The following is a 16878-nucleotide window of genomic DNA, read 5'->3' as shown; positions in this document are numbered from 1 at the left end:
TGATAAAATTGGTCAAGCCCACATAAGGCAACGCACACACGGCTCCGCCCGCCCCCCGCCCGCCCCAACCGCCTCGGAAAATAAATAACACAAACCAAGAGAGGACTCCATGTAGTGTTTGGCTTTGCAGTATAGAAATTCCACACAATGATTCTGTTGTGTTGCTGTCGTTAATTTTTTTTGTTTGTTTGTTTGTTTTGTTGTTTTGTTTTTAGGTTTTGTTTTTTTTTTTTTCCCTGTTTAAAAAGGTAAAAATGATTTATAATACACAGTCAGAATGTCGTGGTGCCCGCATAGAAAACCGACATGCAATCCATGCCTACACTGCGCCGTATAAATAAGATGCAACTCAAAATACAAAGAACAGGAACACTACAAAGTTTAATTCTAAGAGGGAGGGAGGGTTTGTTTTTTTTTTTTAGGGTTTTGGTTTTTTTTTTTTTCCTTTTTCCTGGTTGTTTTTTAAAAAGGACAGACACACGTAACAAAGGCTACCTGCGCTTTCACATTGCCATCACAGTGACGGGGGGGGCGTTGCTCCGAGGAATAAACGCGCTGGTTTTGGGGTTTCTCCCGAAAAAAAAACAGCCAAGGTTGGGATCTGCGGGGAGAGGAGGGGCCTTCCTGCTTCCTTCGTGTCCAGAGGGGATTCCCAGGGTCTTTCCTTAGGGAACAGCTCAAGCCTGAATTGTTGTTTTGACAGAAATCTGAGTTTTTAGGACCCAGGATTTGTGTTGGAGGGAAATTGAGGTGAATTGTTTTTAGATAAATTCAGGGCAGCTTTTGCTCTTGGAATCACAGAATTGAGGTTGGGAAAGAGCCGCCGAAGCAGGGTTGGAAAAGAATCACTGGATTAAGGTTGGAAATGAACCTGAATCAAGTCTGGAAGAGAATCACCAAATTGGGGTTGGAAAAGAACGGCCAAATCAAGGTGGGAGAAGAAAAATCCCAATCAAGGTTGGAAAAGACCTCCAGGCCCACCAAACCCAGCCTCCCCCTGCGCTGGGGGCTCAGCCAGGAGCGCTCGTAAAAGTGAATTCATCAAAGAATCCCTGAGAGCTCCATGGAACCAAGGAGTGCACAGCCCCTGCTGGAAACGCTTCCCCCTCTTGAAAATGGGGCAGAGCCTGGACCCAGGGCAGGGTGTGTGTGTGGGGCAATGTGTGTACATGTGGGGCAGTGTGTGTGTGTGTATGGGGCACTGTGTGTACATGTGGGGCAGTGTGTGTGTGGGGCAGGGTGTGTGGGGCACTCTGTGTGTGTGTGGGGCAATGTGTACATGTGTGACACTGTGTGTACATGTGGGGCAATGTGTGTGGGGGGGGCAGTGTGTTTATGTGTAGGGCAGTGTGTACATGTGTGACACTGTGTGTACATGTGGGGCAGTGTGTGTGTGTGTGGGGCACTGTGTACGTGTGGGGCAATGTGTGTACATGTGGGGCAATGTGTGTGTGTGTGTGTGGGGCAATGTGTGGGGCAGTGTGTGTGTGTGTGGGGCAGTGTGAGTGTGTGGGGCACTGTGTGTGTGTGTGGGGCACTGTGTGTACATGTGGGGCACTGTGTGTACATGTGGGGCAGTGTGTGTGTGTGTGGGGCAGTGTGTGTACATGTGTGACACTGTGTGTACATGTGGGGCAGTGTGTGTGTGTGGGGCAGTGTGTGTGTGTGGGGCAGTGTGTGTGTGTGGGGCAGTGTGTGTACATGTGTGACACTGTGTGTACATGTGGGGCACGGTGTGTGGGGCAGTGTGTGTGTACATGTCGGGCAATGTGTGTACATGTGTGACACTGTGTGTACATGTGGGGCAATGTGTGTGTGTGTGGGGCACTGTGTACATGTGGGGCACTGTGTGTACATGTGTGACACTGTGTGTACATGTGTGTCACCGTGTGTACATGTGTGTGACACTGTGTACAGGTGTGTCACCGTGTGTACACGTGTGTCACCTGTGTACATGTGTGTCACCCTGTGTACAGGTGTGTCCCGGTCCCCCAGCAGGACCCACACCGCAGTGAAGAGCACTCCTGTCCATCTCCCCACAGCTGCTGCAGGATGCAGTTGCAGCCCGGGATGCAGCGGGGGTTCATTCCTGCTCTGCCCCAATGCATTGGCAAATGCAACAGCCGGGAACTGCGGCTCGGGCCCTTGTGGAGAGAGGAACACACAGAGGGAGGGAGGGTGGGACAGTCACCCCTGCAGACACAGCTTCACCAAACTCATCAACAACACCAATTAACGCTCCTCTCCTGCTTTCTGGGTTTTCCCTTTCTGCTCCCCCATGCACTGAAATGAGCACAGGGCTGTTCTGTTTGAAATAAAAGCAGATTATTTGTTCTGGGAACGCTCGGGATCCGCTCCACGCTCTTCTCTGGCCTGATGCCACAGAAATGGGATTTGAAGGAGGGAGAGGGGGGGACCTGGAAGGTTCCCCTGGGGGAAGGGAAAGGCAGGAGCTGCTGGAATCCCTGGATCTCCAGGGGGATGAGAAGCAGCCCCTCCTGTCCCACACAGAATTCCCAGCAGGACAATTCCCACTGCCCAGGGATGAAACCTCCCTGGGCTGGGGGGTCCCAAACTGCGACAGCCGCATCCAGGGGGTGTCAGCTGGAAATTAAGGCCATTTTCAAGGTCTACTTACAAGTCCAAGAAACAAAGAGCTCTTATTTCCACACGGAGTTCAAAATGCGGGCAGGAGGCTCCCGTGAGCAGTGCCAGCCCCGGAGGGATGGACAGGCACTGCCACATGCACGGGAGCCGTTCCAGAGGGACACAAACACGGAATTCCCACACGAGAAGAGTTTCAGGCTCACCCTGGACCTTCAGCAAAGGGCTCTGAGTCACCTGGGCCCAAATTCCTCCTGGTTTTTTTTGCCAGGTTTCCTCCAGTTTGAGCTGCCTTTTATCTCCTCCTTAAACTGAAGAAGTGTGAGGGGTCTGAAACAAGCAGCCACCAGGAATGAACGTGTCCTACCCTGCCAAAAAAAAATAAATCCCAAAACATTCCCAAGAGATGCGGGGAAACCTCTGAAGGGCGTGGAGAGGGATCAAATTAAAATAAAAAAAAAATGAAATAAAATTAAAAAGACACAGGGAAACACCAAGAAAAAAAAGAAATTCCACATTTTTAGTGCAAATGGTCAACAAATGGCACGGAAAGGTGAGGGGACACCCCGGGATCGGGGAGATCCCGACCCTGCAGGAACCTCAGCACGGCAGGCCGGGATTTCTGGAAGCACACAGAAACTTGGTATAACTCATTAGGAGAGCAGTGAGATGGTGTTAATTGCAGGGGGGGGCTCATTAATAGTGGGGAACTCCCAGCACAGGAGAAGTTTTGGGATTGGGAGTGCTGGGTTTCCACATCCAGCCGGTGCAGGAGGCTGGGAAGGGCTGAATTCCCGCTGGGAATTGGGAGCCGAGGGGATTTTAGGGAATGGGATCCATGTGGCTGCTCGCCCTCGGGGGCTGCACTGTTAATTAGTTAATGAGATTCCAAATGCTGCTCATTCCTGATTAATTCCTGCCTTTCCTGTGCTGGGAGATGCTGTCCCCGTGCAGATCCCAGGGGAATGAGGATGCTCCAGCAGTGCCCTTTAAATCCATCCATTCCCAGAAATCTGGGAATCGCCATCGATCCCGCGGGAGTGAAACCCCCAATTCCCAGCCTGGGCAATCTGGATGGGAATTTTTTTAATTTGCAGCACAGAACATGCACAGGGACCACCAGAAATAATCAATTCTCCATTTAATTAAACAGAATTTTGGAGGATTTGATCCTGGTCATTCTGGAGCAAGAGATTTTTTTTTTTTTTCCCCCGGGTGAATGAAGGAATTTTTAAGTTCCAACCACCCTATTTTGCCTATTCCAAAGGAAAATATCTAAACTTGCCTTAGGCTTCCTTATTCCTGCTTAACATCTGTTTAAAATTCCAGTTAGTTTAAAAATACCTACATATATAATATATATAATATATTTCTGGAGTAAAACCACAAAAAAAAATGTACTGTACAAATATTATGTAGAGTGCTTCCATTGGCTGTATGTAGTTGAGCTACTTTCCTAATATCCAAATATTTAAATAAAAAAAAAAAAAAAAGAAATGACAACAACAATGACCAAAAATAAAATCATAAATAAGTAACAGAATAAGTAATGAATAAGAATAAAAAAATTAAAAAATCATGATTCTACTAGCCTGGCATTGCTATGGAAATGCCCTTCCTGTTGCCCAGGAATCTCTCACAAAGTAAAAATTAGGATTATGCAGGTTAGTCTCTATTTTTTTTTTAGCTGCTTTAAGATGTTCTGATCCTCTGTCTAATCAAGTAATGAATTATAGAACTTTCATGTGTGCTCAGAAATGCTCTCTATATATGTAGCCATATATAGAAATAGATATATATTACATATATATTTAAAAAAACAAACAAAACAAAACAACAAAAAAAATAATAAAAAGCTTGGAAAAAAATAGTGTTTAAAGTGGATTTTTGGGATTGGTGGCCGGCGGCGGCTCCGCTTTGCCGGGATGGCTGGGGCAGGAGGGAGGGACAAGAGGTTGGGGACACACCTGGGGACAAGCACGGCACCTGGAGGGATGACAGTGTCACAAAGCAGAGTCACAATTCCAGGGAAAGATGGCAATGCAGGGATTCACTTCCCAATCCGGGAGAGAGGAGGGGGCCGGGCCCCTCCGGCGCCGGATTTCGGTGTTTGCCGGCATCTCCTGCCCTTCCCTCCTCACCCCGCAGCCCTTCTCTAGCGCAGGGACACGGGCAGGGCCCTGCTGGAGCTCTGCTGGGGGAAAGGGGGGCTCTGCAGAGGAAAAGGCCGATGGAAAACCGGGAAAAACCGGACAACTCCTTACTGCTGGACGGCAACGAGCGGCTCGGGGGGGTGACATCGCTGGGCGCCACGGGGACGGGGGCTCGGCAGCGCGGCAAGCTCAGAACAACAAGCTGTGGTTACTCATTGTACAGGGGGACACGGAGCAGCTGCTCCCTCCGGGACGGATCCTCCGCGATGGGACGGATCCTCCGGGACGGGATGGACCCTCTGGGATGGACCCTCCGGGATGGATCCCGCGGGAGATCCCGGCGGATCACAGCCGGTCCATCCGGAACGTGTCCTCTGTGGCGGGGTCGGTGAGGACCATGTCGGGGTCGTTGAGCATGTGCAGTCCATCCAAGGTCAAAGGGTCAATTTTGAGTTCATCCAGAGGGAACTGGGAATCCGTGTCGAAGCTGACGTCCCCCACTCCTGCCAAGGAGCTGGTCAGTTCTTTTGATAAGCTGGGGGGGGATTCTCCTGTCACTGCAGGGAACAGAACACACGGGGGTCAAACACGCAGGAAAACAGCTCCCAAAATCACTGGCAACACTTATGGAGCTCTCAGATGAGGAACATCCACCCTCCTTCAGATTTCAGATTCCTCACAGTGTCTCCAAACCACCATGCACAGCCCCAAATTCGTGTTGGGTCTAAGTTGAGTCTTTTCTCTCAGCACGAGGAGGAATAACCTCAATTTCCACCATTCCTGGCTGCAGCCACAGCATCCCTGGGCAGGGATTGTTTCCAAAGCCCCACTGTGACCAGATTGGCCACCATATGTGACACTCCAAGCCTTTGCTGGCCAGCTTGGGCTGAGCAGAGGAAGGAGTTTGGCTCCCACAGCTTTTCCTCACTGCAGCAGAGGATCCAGGGAATTCAGGGGCAGGATAAATCCATAGGAAAACTGGTGCTCCACCTGTGTGCTGGGATCAGGTGAGCACTGGGACACACAGCCCAGGTGGAACAAAGCCCTCAACAATCCCCAAGAGAAACCCCAAGCTGGGATCACGGAATTGTGAAATATCCTGAGCTGGGAGGATCACAAGGATCATGGATGCAGCTCCTGGCCCTGCAGAGACACCCCAAAATCCTGTCCTCTGTCCCAGAGTGTTGTCCAAACACTCCTGGAGCTCTGAGGAGCCTGGGCAGAGCTCTCTGAGGGGCAGAATTCCCTGATCTCCATGCCAAGTCCCTGGCACAGCCATTCCCTGGCTGCTGTCCCTGCTCCCAGAGCAGAGATTGGAGCTGCAGAACCCACCCAGTCCCCTCAGTCTCCTCTGCACTGCCCTCAGCTGCTCCTCAGACCTTTTCCCACCCTGTATCCCAACTTTGGACACTCCAACACCTTCAAATGCACAACCACAGAGTCTCCTCAATCCCCTCAGATCTTTTCCTGCCCCGTATCCCTGTGTGGGACCCTGGAGCAGCCTCAGGTACAGAACCAGAGTCCCCTCAGTCCTTTTCCTACCCTGTATCCCAGTTTGGGACACTCCAAGCACCTTCAAATGTAGAACCACAGAGTCCCCCCAGTCCTTTCCCTGCCCATATCCCCATGTGGGACCCTGGAGCAGCCTCAGATGCAGAACCACAGAGTGTTCTCAGACCTTTTCCTGCCCATATCCCCATGAGGGACCCTGGATCAGCCTCAGGTACAGAATCAGTCTCCTCAGACCTTTTCCCACCCTGTATCCCAGTTTGGGACACTCCAACACCTTCAGATGCAGAACCACAGAGTCTCCTCAGACCTTTCCCAGCCCATACCCCCGTGAGGGACCCTGGAGCAGCCTCAGATGAAGAACCACAGAGTGTTCTCAGTCCTTTTCCCACCCTGTATCCCAGTTTGGGACACTCCAACACCTTCAGATGCAGAACCCCAGAGTTCCCCCAGCCCTTTCCCCAGCCCACACCCCCCTGAGGGACCCTGGCTCAGCCTCAGATGCAGAACCCCAGAGTTCCCCCAGCCCTTTCCCCACCCCATACCCCCGTGTGGGACCCTGGAGCAGCCTCAGATGAAGAACCCCAGAGTTCCCCCAGCCCTTTCCCAGCCCACACCCCCATGTGGGACCCTGGAGCAGCCTCAGATGCAGAACCCCAGAGTTCCCCCAGCCCTTTCCCAGCCCACACCCCCCTGAGGGACCCTGGCTCACCTGTCAGGATGATGTTGGGGATGTTGCCGTGGCTGGAGTAGTTGAGCTGCTGCGTGTCCGGCAGGCTGCCGTGGCTGCCCGTCAGTCCCATCATGGCAGCCTGGGAGTAGTTGAGGGTGGAGCAGGGGCTGTAGAGGCTGTTGGAGCTGATGGCGTTCTCGATCATGTTGAACTGCTCCAGCTGCAGGGACAGCGGGGACAGCGTTAATCCCCAACCCTGGGCAGCCACAGCGGGGACAAGGACACGGCTCCAGGACAGGACAAGAGACAGGCAAACAAATTCATCTTTCCTCGCTCAAAAAGGGGCTCTGGGCCCTGAGCTGCCGGGGACATTCCCTGCCCAATTCGGAAGAGGGAGGCACAAACCAAACTGGGGAGAGGGGATTGGGAGAACAAAAGAAAAGGGAGGTTTTAAAGGAAAAGAAAGGGAATTCAGGCTCGCCCTGAGGTCTCTGCCCATCAGAATTCCCTCCAAGACACATCCCAGCTTTAAACATTCCATCATTTAATTAATCCATGCCCTGGTTGGCCAAACCAAGGGAGGCTCCAATTATTCCCAAATAAAACCAGCCATGGATTATTCCCAAATTCCTGTCACCACCTACAAGGGAATCCTTCTCAATTGCAACTGGAAGGATTGCAATCCAAATTTCTCCAGCCAGAAATGTGGAAATATTTAATTATTTTAATTATTTCAACTATTTAATTGAAACATTTAATTATTTTAATTATTTTACTTATTTTTTAATTTTTCAATGTATTTCCATGACGTTTCATTTTTAAAATTTTAGGTATCTTAAATTTTGTCAGAATTATTTTTACTATTTTAAAAATTTTTGTTTGCATTTTAAAATTTAATTTCAAAATTTTCCTTGATAAAATTTTCATTTTTAAAAAACATTATTTAAAATTTTCTTTTTTCATTTTTATTTTTTAAAGCTGATTCTCATTATTTTAAAATATATTTTCATTATTTTTCCTTTTAAAAATGCATTTTCATTACTTAAAGATTTTTCAGTATTTTTCCTCTTTCAAATGTCATTGTTTTTCCTTTAAAATATTTTCCTTTAAAAATATTTAAATAATTTTCCATTATTTAAAAAAATTTCTTTTCATTATTTTTAAAATCTTCCATTATTTTAAAAACTCCTTTCCATTACTTTTCCCTTTTTAGAGCTGACTTCCATTTTAAAATTCTCACTATTTTTCCTCTCCAAAACTTCCTTATTTTCCCTTTTTTCGAGGTGATTTTCACTGCTTTAACATTTCCTTTTCACCGCTTCCCGGCATTACTGGAATTTTTATAAGCTTTGTGATTTTATTGTATTGATTGTATTGATTTTATTGAATTTATTATTATTGAATTTATTATTATTACTATTATTATTGAATTTATTATTATATTTATTTTATTATTATATTATTTATAGATTGATTTTATTATTATTTATTATATTTATTATTTATGTATTATTTAGTTATACTTTATTGTAATATTTTATTTTATTTATCTTTTAAACCCATCTCCCATTTTTTTGGCCGAACACCTGCTTGGGATGAGGGGAGGACAAAGAGTGAGAGGGGAGGGGAAAACTAAACAAAACAAGAAACTGCTAGTAACACAAACAAAAAAAAACCAAAAAAATACCAAAAAAAAAAAGAAAAACTCTACATGGACAAAACGGGGACGGGACAGAAAATTAATCAGGAATTAATTGGAATTAATTTGATGTGGGAGAGGCCGAGGCAGGCCCGAGATGAATTTGCTCACCTGGTGGGAGAGGGCATTAGCCTGCCTAGCTGTCATCTGCTGCTCATAATAGGAGTCCCCAAAAACACTGCCCAGCATGGAAGAATGCTGAAAACAAAACAGAGGCTTTATGGTGCAAAATCCCCAACTCCTCCCCCGGCTCTCCCGGCACCGAGAATTCCAGAGAAATCCGGGAATTCCGGAGAAATCGGCACGGAGCGGGCGGGAATCGCACGGGGCCCTCACGGGGCCCTCACGAGTCCTCTGAGGGCCCGGGGGATCCCAAAGGATCCACAGGATCCCAGAGGGAGCAGGAGGGAATCCCACAGGGCCCAGGGGATCCCACAGGATCCCACAGGGAGCAGGAGGGAATCCCACAGGGCCCAGGGGATCCCACAGGGCCCAGGGGATCCCACAGGGCCCAGGGGATCCCTCAGGATCCACAGGATCCCACAGGGGCCGAGGGATCCACAGGATCCCAGAGGGAGCAGGAGGGAATCCCACAGGGCCCAGGGGACCCCACAGGGTACAGGGGATCCCTCAGGATCCACAGGGAGCAGGAGGGAATCCCACAGGATCCACAGGGCCCTGGGAATTCCACAGGGCCCAAGGGATCCCACAGGGCCCAGGGGACCCCACAGGGTACAGGGGATCCCTCAGGATCCACAGGGAGCAGGAGGGAATCCCACAGGGCCCAAGGGATCCCACAGGATCCACAGGGAGCAGGAGGGAATCCCAGAGGGCCCAGGGGATCCCTCAGGGCCCAGGAGATCCAAAAGGAGCAGGCAGGAATTCCTCCAGACCCAGAGGATCCCAGAGGGAATCCCTCAGGACCGTGAAGATCCCACAGGATCCACAGGGACACCACAGAACCCCACAGGTCTCTCCCAGAGCAGGGATAAGATGGAAATCCGGGATTTAGGGACACGAGAAGTGCAATCCCCGTTTGTTTTGGGGGTTTTGGGGGGAAGGAGCCCCACACTGAGGCGGGAGGAGCTGTTCTGGCTCTGCATCTGCAGCCTCAGGGACAAAATTCCTCTTTTAAGGAATTCCATGGGAGCTGCAGAGCAGGAAAGGTTGGGGGAAATCTCAGTGAAGAATTCCAGGAGGAATCCCTCAGCTTTCCTAATCACTGTCCGCTCCCTCAGTAATTCTCCATCATTTGTCAATTAAAGGTGACCAAGAATTTGAGGTCTGTGTTTTAATCCTGATAAAAAATTCCAGATAAAAATCAGCTACTTCACTCCTGATTTAAAATTCCCAAATCCTGATATTCCAGCTGAAAAAAAACCCCAAACATTAACTGACAAAGAGAACATCTATAAAATAAAATTTCCATGGAGGGGTTGTCTCAATCGTGGAAAACAAAATTCAGTTCATGGTTTATCCACATGGCAAAAGCAGAAGGCTACAAATTTCCTCCTTAAAAACCTAAGCATGGGAAATTCAGGAAAAGCTTAGGAAGAGTCTGAACAGGCATGGATTTTAAATCCTCAAAAAAACCAGCTTGCATTAAAAAATAATTAAAAAAAACACCTAAATTGCCCCTTCCATGAGGGAAAAGCACCAATATACTCATTAAAAACCTCCCCACTTCCAGCCAGATCCCTGGGCTGTCACTTGATGGGGATGGTTTGGGATAAACGTGGATCAAGGGGGGAATTCCCAAGCCCAGACCCCGTGGCTGGAACTCCTCCAAAATCCTGTTTGATCCCAGAACTGCTCCGAGCTGGGATGGTTTGGATGCACTTGGAGATTTGGAGATTTGGGATTCACGTCACAGCCAGACCACCCAACAATCCCTGCTCCATGTGCAGCCAAAACTGGGAAAGGGCTGGAACTGGAGCCGCTTTTCCAATTTATCACCTGGTCATCAACACTGCTGGATCCCAGGAAAAAGGGATCAAACACCACAAGGGATCAAACACCACAAGAGCCACTGATAGGGTACTGATAAGAGAAAAGCAAAGCACCACTTAAAGCCATTTAAAGAAAAATTTGGGGTTTTTTAAATCCAGTCCAACTGATGGTTTGTAACCATTTCCAAGGAAAATCTGAATTTTGGGATGGCACAGCCTTGACAGGAAGCATCACTAAAATCCAATGGCTGCTTGAGGGCTCCAAAGAGGATCAAGGTATTTGGTACCTTTAACTCCTGTGGTTTCATTCCACAGATTGGGGATTAAAGGACAATTCCCAAAATGAGAATAATCCCTAAAATCTTTATGTTTCACCAAGCACTGTTCCCATCCCAAAAAACTTTGTGGAACACGAGAAATAATCAACAGGAGAGCAGAATGTGCTCGTGCAAGTCCAGGTCAGAGCTTCCTACCCCGAGCCAGCCTGGGTTTGCCCCTCCTGTGAAGTGTGCTGGTTCCTACAGCTGCAAACATGGAAATTCCCCCCAGGAAACCCAAAATTCCCACTGGAAATGTCATTCCTTCAACACTTCAGAGCCTTAGGATAATTTATTAACAACCCCAGGAACAACATTGTGCAAACACCATCTCCAGAACTGCTGGAGAGTCACCTGAGCATCTTCACGGAGCGACTGTGAGGAAAAAACAGCCCCAAAGCACCAATCCCTGGCTGGGATGATCCATCTAAAAATACCTACCAGGTTCTCCAGGTCAGAGCCACTAGAGCAGGAATGTTTGTGTGTGACTGGAACGGGAATGAGGGGTGAGAGCAGGGCAGCAGAGCCGAGGCACCGGGGTGGAAGCCATGCAAACACAGAGCTGTGGGGGCAGGCAGAGCTCTCCCATCGCTGCGGGGACTGGGAGCACTGGTGGGACACACACACACACACGGCTGGGACACGGGAGCAGAGGGGCTGGGAGAAGTGGGAGCATGGAGAAGAACCTGTGGTGGATGTGGGACACAAATCAAAGCCTGGGTTTGTGGTTTAGGGAATGTCCTTTGGCACTCTTGAGGATGAAAACTCAAATCTGCGGGAGGAAGAGGAGCACGTGGAGGCAGCTGCCCGGTCACTGCACCCACTCACCAGTGCCAGGCTGCTCCACAACGGAATATTCTGCTCTTGGAAGGGATCTGCCCTCACTCTGGGCAGATTTAGGGATTCTGCTGCCTGGGGCTGCCCCATCTTCATGACCAACCCCAATTTCCCATCCAAACTGATTTTTCTTCCCCCCTTGTTTCATGTTCGTGACCACCACCAGCTTTTGGTGGAGGCACCGAATCCATCATTAGTTTTAATTTAGTAGAACTAAGGAATTCTGTAAAACTAAGGAATTCTGTGGGTATCTAAGGGGTCCAAACTACAGAGAACAGAATCAATAAATCCTCTGCTTTCCACTCAAGAGTTGTGTCCCTGTGAAACAGCACAAAACCTAAGGAAGTTTTTACAGGATAAAACCATCATGAAAAATCATATCCCAGTGTGTGCTCCGCCCCTTGGGACTGACCAGTGGGGACAAAACCAAAACCAGAGTGACTGAGAAATCAAAGGGAAAAAAATCAACATCAACCCCAGAACTGGACGTGCTGTCCAGTGAGAGCTGAGAGTTTGCAGCATGCTCTGCTCTAGGGGACAGTGCTGGTTTTTGGAGGCACACAGAGCACAGCAGAACTCACAGGAGCAGGCAGAAGAGAGACAGGTTAAGAAGCAATTAAGGCAGGGTTAAGGAAATGCAGACAATTCCTGCCACTCGGATCCAGGGCTGAGCTTACCATGACCTGGCTAATGAAGGAGACCTGCAGCTTCTGCCTGGCAACCATGAAGGGGCAGCACTTATTTAGAAAGGATCCTCCTTACAGCCTTCAACGTTCAGTGATGAAACAGAAAATGGATTTTCAGACTCTTGTGATGCTCTGGAAGAATTCCCTGCATTTCTTTTCTCCAGGTGGGATTCTCCAGAGCAGCCAGCTGAGGCTCTTTCAGCAGCATCAGGCACTGAAAATGCACTTTCGAACACTGGGGCACCCTCAAATTTTGCCTGTTTTTAATCTCTTGCTGCTGGCAGGAAAAAATCCCCCTTCAGAGGATCACACACTCTCCCAAGTTGTGATTTCCATCCAGGACATGTGGATGTGTGAGGAGATACAGGCAGAGCAAGGAAAAGCAGCTGGCATGCAAAGGAGTGTGCTGGGATCCCATTCCCTGCCAGCCACAAGCTGCTCATTTTAAGAGCATTTTCTCTGGTGTTTTCTCTCACTGGGTATGTTCTCACATAAAAAAGGTCCTGATCTAAATCAGTTTGGGATGTTTAGTGTAATTTTTTTAGTGCTCCAGGAGTTTCCCTGCTGCAGGAGGCACTGAAAATTCCCCTTTTCTTCCCTTCCCAACCTCACTCCCATCAGCTCCCCTGGGATCCTGGCATTCAAAAGGTTCTGCCCCCCACACAAACACCAGCCCAGTGTCCAACCAGCAGCCTGACCCTGCGATTCTCTGCTCACTAAAAAAGGCAATTCAGCAGCTCCTGACACCCTGAGGGAGCGGGGATGGAGGGCGGCCGAGATGGGACGTCGGTGAGGCATGAGGCACACACGGGAGTCACAGTGAGACAGCTATGGGGCAGTGATGGAGAAATCCAGCTCAAAACACACACGAGAAGCAAGGCCTGTGGAAGCACAGAGTCCCTTACTTGAGGGGAGCTGCCAGGAGAGAAGCCTTGATTGGAGACAGGAGAGGTGGGAGACTGGTTGGCTGGGGAGCCAGCATTACTGCGGTACTGCTGGAGTGAGGCCTACAGAACAACACAGAATTAAACACCGTGCCATTGAGGGAGCCTTGCAAAATACACATTTCTGGAGTGATGGAGCTGGGAGAAACCATCCTCTTCAGTTTCTCTGTGGGAAGACAGGATTATGTGAATGAGGTCCCCAAACAGGGAGCCCCAGGGCAGGGACAGGCACAGCTGGGAGCGTTTCCTGCCTGTTCTCACTTATGCTCGGTTCAAAATATATTAAAAAAAAAAAAAAAATCAGGTCAGCCAAGGATTTAGGGCAAAGAAGTCTTGGAAGCTGGGAATAATTCAAAAAGAATGTCATTCAGGCTTCAGCTGCAGTGCCAGCCCCACGTCTGTGCTCGCTGGGGTCCTGCTCTGCCTCCAGCTGTGGTATCAGCACAGCTCAGGTGACAACACCTGAAGGATAAACCTGGGCTCCAAACACAGCCCCAAACTCCACTGCACCCCCAGACACGGAGCAGGCACCCTCAGGGAATTCACACTGCCTTCTGCAGGCTTGTAGCTGGGATTTTTATACTTTTCTCTGGTGTCTTGAGAAGTTATTTTCAAAGATTTAATTTTTTTTTTCCCATTATAAAGATCCCTGGTTTGGAACATATTAATAATATTAATGGTATTTAAATAATGCTGCACTAATTAACATAATGAGTAGCCCAGCTCTTCTTATTTTACTTCCATTAAAAATTAAGGGATGATTGAGGAGAACCTGCAATCCAGTGAATTTAATCAGATTTGCAGCAATTTTGGACCCCAAATTCTGTAAATCCCAAGGAAATTTCCCTTTTGCTCTGGACTGCCACTTACAACCTGTCAGCAGCCACCCAAACTATAAATAAATTTCAATTCTGCTTTACAAAACCTGTGTAGAAGTTGCCAGCGAGGCTGTGACAGCTCCAAAGGCTTTTTGATAAAGTGGCTTTAAATCTGTTTATTTAGGAATTACTTGAGTTGCTTTAGAAGATAAGCACAGCAGCCTAAAAGTTCAGGTCATAAAGAGGTTTAGGATGAGGAAAGCAACACAGAAAGCAAAGGATGAGATCAGAATTGTCTGTACTGGTGCTACATGAGGATTAGAATCAAAACAGGGACACATTTTGAGGGGGGTGGGATTCTTTCCACTGCTGGATTGTCCTTCCCTTTTCCCCTTGCCATCCTGGAAAGGAAGCAGGTGCTCTCAAGGAGCACCAATTGTTAAGAATTTCATCCACAACCGAGAGCAGATGGATAGAATTGATTTGTTCTCGTTGCCAAAGCCGTTCCTGCCACTACAGCACTGCCAGGACACCACGGGTGGGACACCCAGGACCCTCCAGGGCCAGGGGGAGCTGGGACTTCCCTTCTTTCCTGGCCTGTGACTGCTGATTTGGGATTTTCAGCTGCTGAGACACAACAATTCCTAACAGGCCACCTTAAAACAAGCAGGAAAAGGGATCTGTCCATAAATCCTTGCTCCAATTCTTCTGGAGGCAGCCACAAATCCCATTTTGGAATACATGCTCTAAAATTCCTTGAAATAGAAGGGTTCTAAGTAGTGAAACTGCAGAAAATACCTGGTTCTCGACAACTTTTGGAAAATAAATTTCCCAGATTTTATTGGAAAATGGTTGTTGTAGTTGGACTCTCTCTCAAGGCTCTGGGAGTTGCCCCAGTCTGTATCATGATATGCTGAGGGGAACCTGAACCCCCTGAAAATCTCCCAGTAAATGCTGATAAGATTTAAGCTGGAACAAAACTTAACACAGATTTTCCTCTAGAAAACACTTAAAGGTGCATTCAACCAAAACTATTTTTAAGTTCACTGCAGCCTCCCTAAAGGTTCTCGTGATGTTGGGGATGTCCGAGCCCATTTCCCAGCTTTTCCCGAGGAAATCCCTTCCCAAACTCACCGAGTTGATGTCGATTCCCATGGAGGGCTGGCTCTGGCTCCCTGGAGGTGACTGGGGGATGGTGGAAGGTACCGTGACGGACAGAGGGGGCAGCTGGGGGCCCCTCTGCAGCCCCGAGCTCTGCAGCAGAGGGGGGGTCTGGGGCAGGGAGCTGGCCACCGGCGCCTGCTGCTGCTGCTGGGAGCTGGGCTGGGTGAAAAAGGGGTACGGGGGGAGCTGCTGCTCCAGGGACAATGCATCCATAGCCACGGCCTGCAGGAGAAGGAGAGGGATCAGCCACGCTGGCCTCATCAATCACACTGTGAAAATGGAGTTTGTGTTGTAAAAACCACACCTGAAGGCTCAGAGAGTCAAGAAGCTGCTCTGAGATGTTCCTGTCCCTGGTAGGGGTGGGTTGGATGAGGTTGAAGGTTCACTCCAACCCAAACCATTCTGTATAAACCAATACTTTGAAAGCCCAGTTGAATCTCAAGGTCAGAAATCACCAACCTGTCACAGAGCCACAATAAAATCAATTAAAAAAGTTAACTGAGCTTCTCTCACAAATTAGAGTAATGGTTTTCAAATTTCACAGCTCCTTTTGGGACAACATAAAAAAAAAATGTGGTCTAAGAGATGCTTTTCATCACAGTTCTAGAAAAGAGAAAGTAAAATCTGTCCCCTCTACAAACCTCTCCTGTTTGAAGTCTCTGAATTAAGGAACACCTTTAAAGGAGGAAATTACAGAACAAGAGATGAAATTCATGGAACCATGGAATGGTTTGGGTTGGAAAGGACCCCAAAGCTCATCTTGTCCCATGGACAGGGACACTTTTTACTATCCCAGTCCAGTCCAACCTGGCCTTGGACACTTCCAGGGATGGGGAAACCACAGCTGCTCTGGGAATTCCATCCCCACCCTCCCAGGAAGGAACTTCCCAATATCCCTGCGGCTCTTTGAGCCAAACTTCCAGCCTAAGCCGATTCAAACAATGAAGCTGTGATTAGAAAAGTGGGAATTCCTACCTGAGTGATGGGTGAGAGTGGGGACAGCGTGGGGGACATTTGCTGGGACTGAGGTCGCCGTGAGTCCGCGCCCAAGGACAGGGGGCTGACACTGGGCTGGCGGTGCTGGGACGGGGCCGGCGTCGTCGTCATCCCTGCTGGGAATAACAAACCACCCTCAGCAGGGACACAGCAACATTTGTGACATTTGTGTGACAAATTTGTGACATTTGTACCCAAAATAATTCCCTAAACCGGGGAAGAAAGAGCGGCCCGAGCGGACAGCACTGGATGCGCCTCGGCCGATGGGGCAGGAGCTCGTTAGGTGATTTGTAATTAATTTTGTCAGGTTGAAGAGCATCAGGATGAGAGGAAGAGCCCTGTGGGTTGTCCTGGCTCAAGGCCAGGCAGGCTTGGCCAGGTTGGTGGCCAGGAGGAGGAGTTGGAAGGGGCAGAGCAGCCTCAGCAGTTGCAGAAGCCACAGGCACCGTGCTCGCACACCTGCACTCGCCGAGCCCAGGAAAAGCAGGTTCTGCTCTGTTTGTCTGGGCTCACGCTCTGGGAATGAGAT

The 16878-nt window shown here is 48.8% G+C and overlaps 2 protein-coding genes and 1 long non-coding RNA gene across 5 annotated transcripts in view; 2 read left to right on the top strand and 1 right to left on the bottom strand.

Annotated features, from left to right (window-relative positions):
- The first annotated feature begins 1255 nt into the window (after positions 1 to 1255).
- LOC131589475 (uncharacterized) lies at positions 1256 to 4459 on the top strand. The gene is made up of 2 exons (XR_009279752.1): positions 1256 to 1937; positions 1977 to 4459. It is a non-coding gene; the product is annotated as an uncharacterized LOC131589475 (long non-coding RNA).
- CRTC1 (CREB regulated transcription coactivator 1) overlaps positions 4372 to 16878 on the bottom strand; it is a 43037-nt gene continuing 30530 nt past the window's right edge. The window contains exons 9-14 of one of the 3 annotated variants that reach the window (XM_058858898.1): positions 16329 to 16465; positions 15324 to 15575; positions 13333 to 13434; positions 8750 to 8836; positions 6979 to 7159; positions 4372 to 5314 (exon numbers count right to left, since the gene is read on the bottom strand). In XM_058858898.1, the coding sequence (XP_058714881.1) occupies positions 5103 to 5314; positions 6979 to 7159; positions 8750 to 8836; positions 13333 to 13434; positions 15324 to 15575; positions 16329 to 16465 (971 nt within the window). In that variant the 3' untranslated portion in view covers positions 4372 to 5102. The remainder of the gene's footprint in view (positions 5315 to 6978; positions 7160 to 8749; positions 8837 to 13332; positions 13435 to 15323; positions 15576 to 16328; positions 16466 to 16878) is intronic. The other 2 variants (XM_058858900.1, XM_058858901.1) reach the window with 2 other exon arrangements.
- On the top strand, positions 8830 to 13322 carry LOC131589461 (basic salivary proline-rich protein 1-like). Its single transcript, XM_058859017.1, has 2 exons — positions 8830 to 9370; positions 9452 to 13322. Exons 1-2 carry the CDS (start codon positions 8834 to 8836, stop codon positions 9899 to 9901), a joined length of 987 nt encoding a protein of 328 aa, XP_058715000.1. The 5' UTR covers positions 8830 to 8833; the 3' UTR covers positions 9902 to 13322.

The sequence above is a fragment of the Poecile atricapillus genome, chromosome 28, assembly GCF_030490865.1.
Source record: "Poecile atricapillus isolate bPoeAtr1 chromosome 28, bPoeAtr1.hap1, whole genome shotgun sequence".
NCBI classification, from domain to species: Eukaryota; Metazoa; Chordata; class Aves; order Passeriformes; family Paridae; genus Poecile; species Poecile atricapillus.
This window is presented reverse-complemented; position numbering and strand designations above follow the sequence as displayed.

Excerpts from the sequence above, each read along its gene's own strand:
- LOC131589461 (XM_058859017.1), top strand. The coding sequence starts at position 8,834 with ATGCTGAAAACAAAACAGAGGCTTTATGGTGCAAAATCCCCAACTCCT. Across the intron at positions 9,371-9,451 it reads GGCCCAGGGGACCCCACAGG|CAGGAGGGAATCCCAGAGGG; the intron begins GTACAGGGGATC and ends ATCCACAGGGAG.